This window comes from Rhodnius prolixus, unplaced genomic scaffold (assembly GCF_049639745.1).
Source record: "Rhodnius prolixus isolate KJV_2025 unplaced genomic scaffold, Rpr scaffold_18, whole genome shotgun sequence".
Classification (NCBI taxonomy): Eukaryota; Metazoa; Arthropoda; class Insecta; order Hemiptera; family Reduviidae; genus Rhodnius; species Rhodnius prolixus.
In genome coordinates this window covers 2342664-2354685 of record NW_027411636.1, presented here as the reverse complement: position 1 = coordinate 2354685, position 12022 = coordinate 2342664, and the positions used below count along the sequence as shown (strand labels likewise).

The window sequence follows — 12022 nt, the reverse complement described above, 5'->3', positions numbered from 1 at the left end:
TTCTTTTGATAGTTTAAGAGATATGGAAGGTTACATTTTCGTAGGTTTGTAAAACGTACAGATTTCAAACTTCTATATTTCTCTATGTATTGTTCCTACATTAATGAATTCTACACCGAAAGGTAGAGAATAGTAAGCTCTATAACTGACATAAATAGTAATGTTTTCGTTTTAATAGTTTAAGAGATATGGAAGGTTACATTTTCGTGTGTTTGTAAAACATACAGATTTCAAACCTCAATTTCTCTCGTTGTACTGTTCCTATTTTAATCAATTCTACACCGGAATGTTGAGAATAGTAAGCTCTAAAACTGACTAAAATCGCAATCTTTTCCTTTTGATAGTTTAAGAGATATGGAAGGTTACATTTTCGTGTGTTTGTAAAAGATACAGATTTCAAACCTCAATTTCTCTCGTTGTACTGTTCCTATTTTAATCAATTCTACACCGAAATGTTGAGAATAGTAAGCTCTATAACTGACTAAAATCGCAATCTTTTCCTTTTGATAGTTTAAGAGATATAGAAGGTTACATTTTCGTGTGTTTGTAAAACATACAGATTTCAAACCTCAATTTCTCTCGTTGTACTGTTCCTATTTTAATCAATTCTACACCGAAATGTTGAGAATAGTAAGCTCTATAACTGACTAAAATCGCAATCTTTTCCTTTTGATAGTTTAAGAGATATAGAAGGTTACATTTTCGTGTGTTTGTAAAACATACAGATTTCAAACTTCTATATTTCTCTATGTATTGTTCCTACATTAATGAATTTTTCACCGAAATGTTGAGAATAGTAAGCTCTATAACTGACTAAAATCGCAATCTTTTCCTTTTGATAGTTTAAGAGATATGGAAGGTTACATTTTCGTAGGTTTGTAAAACGTACAGATTTCAATCCTCAATTTCTCTCTTTATATTGCTCCTATTTTAATGAATTCTACACCGAAAGGTAGAGAATAGTAAGCTCTATAACTGACATAAATAGTAATGTTTTCGTTTTAATAGTTTAAGAGATATGGAAGGTTAAATATTCGTGTTTTTCTTTAAAACATACAGATTTCAAACTTCTATATTTCTCTATGTATTGTTCCTACATTAATGAATTTTTCACCGAAATGTTGAGAATAATAAGCTCTATAACTGACTAAAATCGCAATCTTTTCCTTTTGATAGTTTAAGAGATATGGAAGGTTAAATTTTCGTGTAGTTGTGAAACATACAGATTTCAAACCTCAATTTCTCTCGTTGTACTGTTTTTATTTTAATCAATTCTACACCGAAATGTTGAGAATAGTAAGCTCTATAACTGACTAAAATCGCAATCTTTTCCTTTTAATAGTTTAAGAGATATAGAAGGTTACATTTTCGTGTGTTTGTAAAACATACAGATTTCAAACCTCTATATCTCTCTTTATACTGTTCCTATTTTAATGAGTTCTGCACCGAAATGTAGAGAATACTTAACTCTATAACTGACTAAAATCGCAATCTTTTCCTTTTGATAGTTTAAGAGATATAGAAGGTTACATTTTCGTGTGTTTGTAAAACATACAGATTTCAAACCTCAATTTCTCTCGTTGTACTGTTTTTATTTTAATCAATTCTACACCGAAATGTTGAGAATAGTAAGCTCTATAACTGACTAAAATCGCAATCTTTTCCTTTTGATAGTTTAAGAGATATAGAAGGTTAAATTTTCGTGTGGTTGTGAAACATACAGATTTCAAACCTCAATTTCTCTCGTTGTACTGTTCCTATTTTAATCAATTCTACACCGAAATGTTGAGAATAGTAAGCTCTATAACTGATTAAAATCGCAATCTTTTTCTTTTGATAGTTTAAGAGATATGGAAGGTTACATTTTCGTGTGGTTGTGAAACATACAGATTTCAAACCTCAATTTCTCTCGTTGTACTGTTCCTATTTTATTAAATTGTACACCGAAATGTTGAGAATAGTAAGCTCTATAACTGACATAAATAGTAATGTTTTCGTTTTAATAGTTTAAGAGATATGGAAGGTTAAATATTCGTGTTTTTCTTTAAAACATACAGATTTCAAACCTCAATTTCTCTCGTTGTACTGTTCCTATTTTAATCAATTCTACACCGAAATGTTGAGAATAGTAAGCTCTATAACTGACTAAAATCGCAATCTTTTCCTTTTGATAGTTTAAGAGATATGGAAGGTTAAATTTTCGTGTGGTTGTGAAACATACAGATTTCAAACCTCAATTTCTCTCGTTGTACTGTTCCTATTTTAATCAATTCTGCACCGAAATGTTGAGAATAGTAAGCTCTATAACTGATTAAAATCGCAATCTTTTTCTTTTGATAGTTTAAGAGATATGGAAGGTTACATTTTCGTGTGGTTGTGAAACATACAGATTTCAAACCTCAATTTCTCTCGTTGTACTGTTCCTATTTTATTAAATTGTACACCGAAATGTTGAGAATAGTAAGCTGTATAACTGACTAAAATCGCAATCTTATCCTTTTGATAGTTTAAGAGATATGGAAGGTTACATTTTCGTAGGTTTCTAAAACGTACAGATTTCAAACTTCTATATTTCTCTATGTATTGTTCCTACATTAATGAATTCTACACCGAAAGGAAGAGAATAGTAAGCTCTATAACTGACATAAATAGTAATGTTTTCGTTTTAATAGTTTAAGAGATATGGAAGGTTACATTTTCGTGTGTTTGTAAAACATACAGATTTCAAACCTCAATTTCTCTCGTTGTACTGTTCCTATTTTAATCAATTCTACACCGAAATGTTGAGAATAGTAAGCTCTATAACTGACTAAAATCGCAATCTTTTCCTTTTGATAGTTTAAGAGATATAGAAGGTTACATTTTCGTGTGTTTGTAAAACATACAGATTTCAAACCTCAATTTCTCTCGTTGTACTGTTCCTATTTTAATCAATTCTACACCGAAATGTTGAGAATAGTAAGCTCTATAACTGACTAAAATCGCAATCTTTTCCTTTTGATAGTTTAAGAGATATAGAAGGTTACATTTTCGTGTGTTTGTAAAACATACAGATTTCAAACTTCTATATTTCTCTATGTATTGTTCCTACATTAATGAATTTTTCACCGAAATGTTGAGAATAGTAAGCTCTATAACTGACTAAAATCGCAATCTTTTCCTTTTGATAGTTTAAGAGATATGGAAGGTTACATTTTCGTAGGTTTGTAAAACGTACAGATTTCAATCCTCAATTTCTCTCTTTATATTGCTCCTATTTTAATGAATTCTACACCGAAAGGTAGAGAATAGTAAGCTCTATAACTGACATAAATAGTAATGTTTTCGTTTTAATAGTTTAAGAGATATGGAAGGTTAAATATTCGTGTTTTTCTTTAAAACATACAGATTTCAAACCTCTATATCTCTCTTTATACTGTTCCTATTTTAATGAGTTCTGCACCGAAATGTAGAGAATAGTTAGCTCTATAACTGACTAAAATCGCAATCTTTTCCTTTTGATAGTTTAAGAGATATGGAAGGTTAAATTTTCGTGTGGTTGTGAAACATACAGATTTCAAACCTCAATTTCTCTCGTTGTACTGTTCCTATTTTAATCAATTCTGCACCGAAATGTTGAGAATAGTAAGCTCTATAACTGACTAAAATCGCAATCTTTTCCTTTTGATAGTTTAAGAGATATAGAAGGTTACATTTTCGTGTGTTTGTAAAACATACAGATTTCAAATTTCAATTTCTCTCTTTTTATTGTTACTATTTTATTAAATTGTACACCGAAATGTTGAGAATAGTAAGCTCTATAACTGACTAAAATCGCAATCTTTTCCTTTTGATAGTTTAAGAGATATAGAAGGTTACATTTTCGTGTGTTTGTAAAACATACAGATTTCAAACTTCTATATTTCTCTATGTATTGTTCCTACATTAATGAATTTTTCACCGAAATGTTGAGAATAGTAAGCTCTATAACTGACTAAAATCGCAATCTTTTCCTTTTGATAGTTTAAGAGATATGGAAGGTTACATTTTCGTAGGTTTGTAAAACGTACAGATTTCAATCCTCAATTTCTCTCTTTATATTGCTCCTATTTTAATGAATTCTACACCGAAAGGTAGAGAATAGTAAGCTCTATAACTGACATAAATAGTAATGTTTTCGTTTTAATAGTTTAAGAGATATGGAAGGTTAAATATTCGTGTTTTTCTTTAAAACATACAGATTTCAAACCTCTATATCTCTCTTTATACTGTTCCTATTTTAATGAGTTCTGCACCGAAATGTAGAGAATAGTTAGCTCTATAACTGACTAAAATCGCAATCTTTTCCTTTTGATAGTTTAAGAGATATGGAAGGTTAAATTTTCGTGTGGTTGTGAAACATACAGATTTCAAACCTCAATTTCTCTCGTTGTACTGTTCCTATTTTAATCAATTCTGCACCGAAATGTTGAGAATAGTAAGCTCTATAACTGACTAAAATCGCAATCTTTTCCTTTTGATAGTTTAAGAGATATAGAAGGTTACATTTTCGTGTGTTTGTAAAACATACAGATTTCAAATTTCAATTTCTCTCTTTTTATTGTTACTATTTTATTAAATTGTACACCGAAATGTTGAGAATAGTGAGCTGTATAACTGACTAAAATCGCAATCTTTTCCTTTTGATAGTTTAAGAGATATGGAAGGTTACATTTTCGTAGGTTTGTAAAACGTACAGATTTCAAATTTCAATTTCTCTCTTTATATTGTTCCTATTTTATTAAATTGTACACCGAAATGTTGAGAATAGTAAGCTCTATAACTGACTAAAATCGCAATCTTTTCCTTTTGATAGTTTAAGAGATATGGAAGGTTAAATTTTCGTGTGGTTGTGAAACATACAAATTTCAAACCTCAATTTCTCTCTTTATATTGTTCCTATTTTAATGAATTCTACACCGAAATGCTGAGAATAGTACGCTCTATAATTGACATAAATCGCAATGTTTTCGTGTTAATAGTTAGAGAGATATGGAAGGTTAAATTTTCGTGTGTTTGTAAAACATACAGATTTCAAATCTCAATTTCTCTCGTTGTACTGTTCCTATTTTATTCAATTCTACACCGAAATGTTGAGAATAGTAAGCTCTATAACTGACTAAAATCGCAATCTTTTCCTTTTGATAGTTTAAGAGATATGGAAGGTTACATTTTCGTAGGTTTGTAAAACATACAAATTTCAAACCTCTATATTTGTCCATGTATTGTTCCTAGATTGATAAATTCTTCATTGAAATGTACAGAATAGTAAGGTCTATAACTGACAAAAATCGCAATGATTTCGTGTTATTAGTTTAAGAGATATGGAAGGTTAAATTTTCGCGGGTTTGTAAAACGTACAGATTTCTAACCTCAATATCTCTCGTTGTACTGTTCCTATTTTAATCAATTCTACACCGAAATGTTGAGAATAGTAAGCTCTATAACTGACTAAAATCGCAATCTTTTCCTTTTGATAGTTTAAGAGATATGGAAGGTTACATTTTCGTAGGTTTGTAAAACGTACAGATTTCAATCCTCAATTTCTCTCTTTATATTGTTCCTATTTTAATGAGTTCTCCACCGAAATGTATAGAATAGTAAGCTCTATAACTGATATAACTAACAATGTTTTCGTGTTAATAGTTTAAGAGATATGGAAGGTTAAATTTTCGTGTGTTTGTTAAACATACAGATTTCAAACCTCAATATCTCTCGTTGTACTGTTCCTATTTTAATCAATTTTACACCGAAATGTAGAGAATAGTAAGCTCTATAACTGACAGAAGTCGCAATGTTTTCCTGTTAATAGTTAAAGAGATATGGAAGGTTACATTTTCGTAAATTTATTATAACATTCAGATTTCAAAACTCAATTTGTCTCTTTGTATTGTTCCTATTCTAATGAATTCTACACCGAAATGTAGAGAATAGTAAGCTCTATAACAGATATAAGTCGCAATGTTTTCCTGTTAATAGTTTAAGAGATATGGAAGGTTACATTTTCGTAAATTTATTATAACATACAGATTTCAAACCTCAATTTCTCTCTTTGTATTATTCCTATTTTAATCAATTCTACACCGAAATGTAGAGAATAGTAAGCTCTATAACAGATATAAGTCGCAATGTTTTCCTGTTTTTAGTTTAAGTGATATGGAAGGTTACATTTTCGTGTGTTTCTTTAAAACATACAAATTTCAAACCTCTATATTTGTCCATGTATTGTTCCTAGATTGATAAATTCTTCATTGAAATGTACAGAATAGTAAGGTCTATAACTGACATAAATCGCAATGATTTCGTGTTATTAGTTTAAGAGATATGGAAGGTTAAATTTTCGCGGGTTTGTAAAACGTACAGATTTCTAACCTCAATATCTCTCGTTGTACTGTCCCTATTTTAATCAATTCTACACCGAAATGTAGAGAATAGTAAGCTCTATAAGTGACATAAATCGCAATGTTTTCGTGTTAATCGTTTGAGCGATATGGATGGTTAAAATTTCGTGGGTTTGTAAAACGTACAGATTTCTAAGCTCTATATCTTCCTTTGTATTGTTCCTATTTTAATGAATTCTACACCGAAATGCAGAGAATAGTAAGCTCTATATATGTCAGTCCATGGACAGATTTCAGTATCATAGTCTAAATAAGTCATTTATTCTGTAGAGTTTACATCGCTTGACCGTTGATTGAAGAGAATTTGTAGGATTAGTTGGGATCAGATTGTGTTGAAGACAGGTTTTTAATAAGAATTGCAGTTCCTCCTATGGGCAGTATCATCAGGATGATCAGTTTTGTGGATAGTGTTGTCGGTAATGTTGAAATAAGTTCTGTTAGTAAAATTAGTCTCTGTAATGAGTCTTCTGCATTTTGAAGCATTAGTTTATGAAATAAAACCCTTATCATTGTTTTTAATATGCCGTTTTGTTTAACCTTGCGCCAGATATGTTAAGAATGACAGTGAAGTAAGTCACATTTTTACATTTTCTAAAATAATTTAAGATCCTATTACATTCTAGTAAGCAAAAAAAAAAAATTGATTCTATGTAATAAAAATAAAAATAATAAAGCAGAGCAGGGAAGGGATTAGCTATGAGGTTAGCATACTGGACTCCCACGCGGAGGTCCCGGGTTCGAATCCAGCAGCTAGCCCTTAGATTTTCTCTTCCTAGGAGCTTCTTACAGCTCACTGTCCGGTGATGGACAGTGTTGTTTGTAACGAGAGAACACTGTCCGGAGGCCGGCAGTGCACTGAAAAAAGCTCCGGGCGCCAATAACCTTAGATGTTGACGCGCCTTAAATAAAAAAAAAAAATAATAATAATAATAAAGCAGAGCAATACGCAGAAGTCATTTTATCACAAAACTGCTCAAAATGGACTTCACTTTCATTCTCGCCGGCTCAATTATTGAAGACAATCAAAAACCATGTAATTTTTATTAATTGAGATCAATTGCCATTTTGTTTTTAGGTAAAGGAGTAACATTTAATGCTGGTGGTCTACATTTAAAACAATGTCGTGGAATGTCCTTGTTTCGTGGGGATTTGGCCGGAGCTGCTGCCATCGTTGGTATGATAAGAGCAATTGCCCAGTTAAGCTTACCAATCAATGTGACCGCTTTGCTAGCCATGTATGAGAATCTGCCAAGCGGTCTGGCCGTCAAACCGGGTGACGTGGTTATGGCCAGGAATGGAAAGACCATTGTTATCGAAGATACAGACAAAGAAGGGCGTGTAGTCTCCGCAGATATCCTATCACTTATAGCTCAATATTCACCATGTCTAACTGTAAACATTGCAACATCACACAGTAAGTAATTTTCATCAACTGCTAATTTATGTATATCACGGTTCGCCTAGAACGATTTTAATTGAAATGTTCATCAACATGAAAAATTTTTCTTTCTCCTTATTATTTTGGGTCAAAACTAACCAAAATCCACTGAAAACCAAATCGGTTTACGTTGCGGATTTGTTTTTTTTTTAATTTTTCAGGTCAAAAAACAGGAAAAACTGTTTGTTTTTTTTGCATTGTTAAATGGAAAAACAATACAGTTTTTTTGCAAAACCAATGCATGCATTTTGAAGCTGAAGGAATTTTCTGACAGATTGATGTATTTTATAAATGATAAAAATGAAATTTCATTTTGACTTTTCAAAAATTGGAAAAATTCCCATGCCCTTCCACAAAAAAAACGATGATTTATTTGTTAAGTAAGCTTTGAAATGCGAGAAACCCTTGTTTTTGCCATATTTTGCTCAAAAATGTCTTTTTTATTGATTTTGAATGTCGAAATTCCATTTTTATCATTTATAAAATACATCAATCTGTCGGAAATTCCTTCAGCTTCAAAATGCATACATTGGTTTTGCAAAAAACTGTATTGTTTTTCCATTTATTTAGGCTTAACAATGCAAAAAAAGCAGTTTTTCCCGTTTTTTGACCTGAAAAATTAAAAAAAAAATCCGCAACGTAAACCGATTTGGTTTGCAGTGGATTTTGGTTAGTTTTGACCCCAAATAATAAGGAGAAAGAAAAATTTTTCATCTTGGTGAACTTTTCAATTAAAATCGTTCTAGGCGAACCGTGATATATTTTTTTTTTAGAATGTGTACGTGGATCATTTAATGTCCGGAGTCTGTGTGAAATATCAATGAATGCCTCAGCTGGTTTGGTTTTTTCCATTTCTCTTACTAGGTAAGATCGATTCTTACCTCGATTCGATTCTTAATCGATTCTCTTTCAACCTGATTTAATTGCACGTAAGTAGTGGGAAAATGTTTTTTTTTTTTTTTTTTTTTTTTTGAGAGGTTCTCAAGAAACCACAGCTGTATTCATGCTTCTAATGTGTCACTTCAGGGCAAAAACACTTTCCCCGATAAATCAAGGGAAATTTCCCACCAAAATTGGTTTTCTTCTTATTGATCCTGGGACCTTAGTGAAATTGAATTTTCTTTTGGATGAACTTTTACTGCTTTTCCCACTGAGATTACTTAAATTAGGTTTTTTTTTTTTCTTTTTTAAATTCACACTTCTGGAAAGATGTGTAAAAGATGTTCCTCTATTATGTTTACAGTCGGATTACTAAAGAGTTTAGGAAGCCCAGTGAACGCTGTATTTTCTACATCGGATGTCATGTACTGGGAGCTGGAAAGAGCTGGCATGATCTCTGGAGATCGAGTTTGGCGGCTACCTTTTTGGAAGTATTTCAGATCAAGAATAACTGGTGAGTGTATTTTTGGAGAAAAACAAAATTGTAAGAAAATTTTAATATTTAAGAATAATTTTTAAAATGGAACGGTTTGAATCCATCAGAGGTTTGTTGTACTAATGGTTTTCTTAGAGTAGGACTTCCACTAACAAAGGCTTCATCATAAACTTTAGGTAGAAGTAGGTTTTCTGTTTCCCTGGTTTACTGGATCCTGAACGCAGTTCTAGCGCCTCAAGGTACATGAAAAGGTTACCTTGTAGGTTTCGTTGCCTATGGAAGTAAAGGTGACAAATCGTATAATGCAAGTGTTGAAAAATTTGGTTAGTTTGGCTGGATAAAATAATCGATATGTTGGAGTGTCCGGTTTGGGTCAGTGAGGATTTCTTGTAGTATAAGAGATGTGCTTTACAATCTGTTACAGGTGTCTGAGGGCGGGAATTGGGTAAGATATGAGAATGGTTGGAACAAGACGTTCTTTGTAAAACTGCTTGGAACTGCTTGGACAGGAGCGATGACAGCAATCTGTTAATGCATGAGTAAGAGGAAATGGTGGCTCACTTTTGTAGGATGACTGTCCAGGTGATGTGGTTTAAAAACCAGAGTGAGGATGTTTTAGAAAAGATATGTTGGTGAAAGTTAGTCTCAGGGATCTGAGAAGATTATATGGACAGCTTGTGGAGGTTTCAAGTTTAGGCTGTGCTAGGGATTGGGATTAGGGCCATTTTGGGCCAAGATCCACTCGGCGCCCAGCTTGAGTAATGTTAAGATTTTTATAAAATCTTTGGTTCTTTATAAAACTTACAACAGTGTGGACGGAATGGTACAGGACGGATGTTAAAGCCCTTCGGGCTAGTCGGAGTAATGAGAGTAGATTGACGAGCTACATTCCATTGCCCTGAAACGGCGATAGCCATTTCAGAGAATTGGCGGCAGGAATGGAAAGTAGATGAGATGAATACGGAAGTTGTAGCCAGCGATTTCTAGCTTGAGCTCAATAATCTTCAAAGAATTATACTAACCGCAGAGTCATCCCAAACATTTTCTTTTTGATTTGAACAGAAATTGATTTCAGGAATATGATTGAGCTGACGAGTCACCTGTTCAAGACGGAACTGCTTGGACAGGAGCGATGACAGCAATCTGTTAATGAATGAGTAAGAGGAAATGGTGGCTCACTTTTGTAGGATGACTGTCCAGGTGATGTGGTTTAAAAACCAGAGTGAGGATGTTTTAGAAAAGATATGTTGGTGAAAGTTAGTCTCAGGGATCTGAGTAGATTATATGGACAGCTTGTGGAGGTTTCAAGTTTAGGCTGTGCTAGGGATTGGGATTAGGGCCATTTTGGGCCAAGATCCACTCGGCGCCCAGCTTGAGTAATGTTAAGATTTTTATAAAAAAAAAAAAAGGCAGAAGTTTACTTATACACTTATACCAACATCTAAAATATAACTTCTGAATCATCTACATCTACGAACTCTCTTTCTTCGTGGAACCGTTTCATCAAGATGTTACACTCTCCATCCATCATTCATCATTATTATTACATTAATAGACGAATTACCTCTCTTTCAGATTACACCAGCGTAGACGTGGCAAACTCTGGAAAAGGAGTCGGTGGAATGCCTTGCCTAGGAGCCGCCTATCTTCTGGAATTCTCTCCGCCCGATGTAGACTTCATTTATTTAGACATCTCGGCAACTGGACTTGATCATCCCGGCATTGGGATGCCCTATCTGAGGAGACACTGTATGTCCGGACGTCCTGTCAGATTACTAACTCAGTTCCTGTATCAGATTGCCTGTCCTCATGAGAGTGAACCATGTTAAACTAATTATAATGAGTGCACGTTCCTGTATTTTTTTTTTTATTATTTCTTAGGATTTTTGTTAATCATCTGACCAAAAAACTGGGATTGGGTTGGCGTTCAGGTTTATTTAAAGCCATCCTTTCTGCAAGAAGGTGTTGCTCAGGAGAGGATTCAAGATAAGATTTAAGTGCAATAGTAGAGATTTAGAGGGATGTTTACCTCCAACCAAAGCTACATCAGTGGCAGCAAAGAGCTCAGGTTGTAACTACGACCAAACATCCAACTTAGTCTAAAAAAACTTACTTTATTTTAGGAAATTTATTTACAAGATTTTCTTGGTTGTAAGAAAAAGTGGTCTTTGGCCAGTGACAAAAGTCATGCATTCCTCTGGTACGGAATATCCCCAGATTGTATTGGCATCATTCAGTCTTACTACGCGTTCCTCCCAGTTCCATTCCAAATATATACAGGGTGACCAGAGTTATATGCTCCACCCACTTTTTTTTTAAACGGCGGGAAATTTCGAAAAAATAGAAAACACTTATTTAATCATTTTTAGTCTAGTTTATTTTCAGTGTTTGACCCATTTTTTTAAACCCCTGTATCTCGAGATACAGCATCCAACTTTTGTTTTTCAAATGGAACTTTATATTTTTTGTTGCATATTTTAATAGTATTTGGGCTCCTAAAAAAAACAAAAAAAATTTTTTGAAATCGGTTAGGTTTTCCAAAAGTTATGGTAAATTAAAATATGAAAAACAAATTTCAGTTTATTGTCAAAATTACGTTATTTTTTTTCAAAGAATCTGTTCAAACTGGGCACAATCAACGGATCGGCAAGCAAAAACTCTGGACTCCCCACGCTTTGCTTGTAGCAGCACTTATGGTGGCGAAGTCAAGTTCTAGACAGGCTAGAAGTATTCGACGTTCAGGTTGTATTTTCTACAAACGTTTGGTGTGGAGTTTTAGGAAATCAACTA

The 12022-nt window shown here is 33.0% G+C and overlaps 1 protein-coding gene across 1 annotated transcript in view; it reads left to right on the top strand.

Annotated features, from left to right (window-relative positions):
- LOC141462144 (cytosol aminopeptidase-like) overlaps positions 1 to 11090 on the top strand; it is an 87913-nt gene extending 76823 nt beyond the window's left edge. Inside the window, exons 8-10 of the mRNA XM_074143759.1 lie at positions 7495 to 7833; positions 9101 to 9250; positions 10808 to 11090. Coding sequence (XP_073999860.1) covers positions 7495 to 7833; positions 9101 to 9250; positions 10808 to 11061 — 743 coding nt within the window. The 3' untranslated portion in view covers positions 11062 to 11090. The remainder of the gene's footprint in view (positions 1 to 7494; positions 7834 to 9100; positions 9251 to 10807) is intronic.
- The last annotated feature ends 932 nt before the right edge of the window (positions 11091 to 12022 follow it).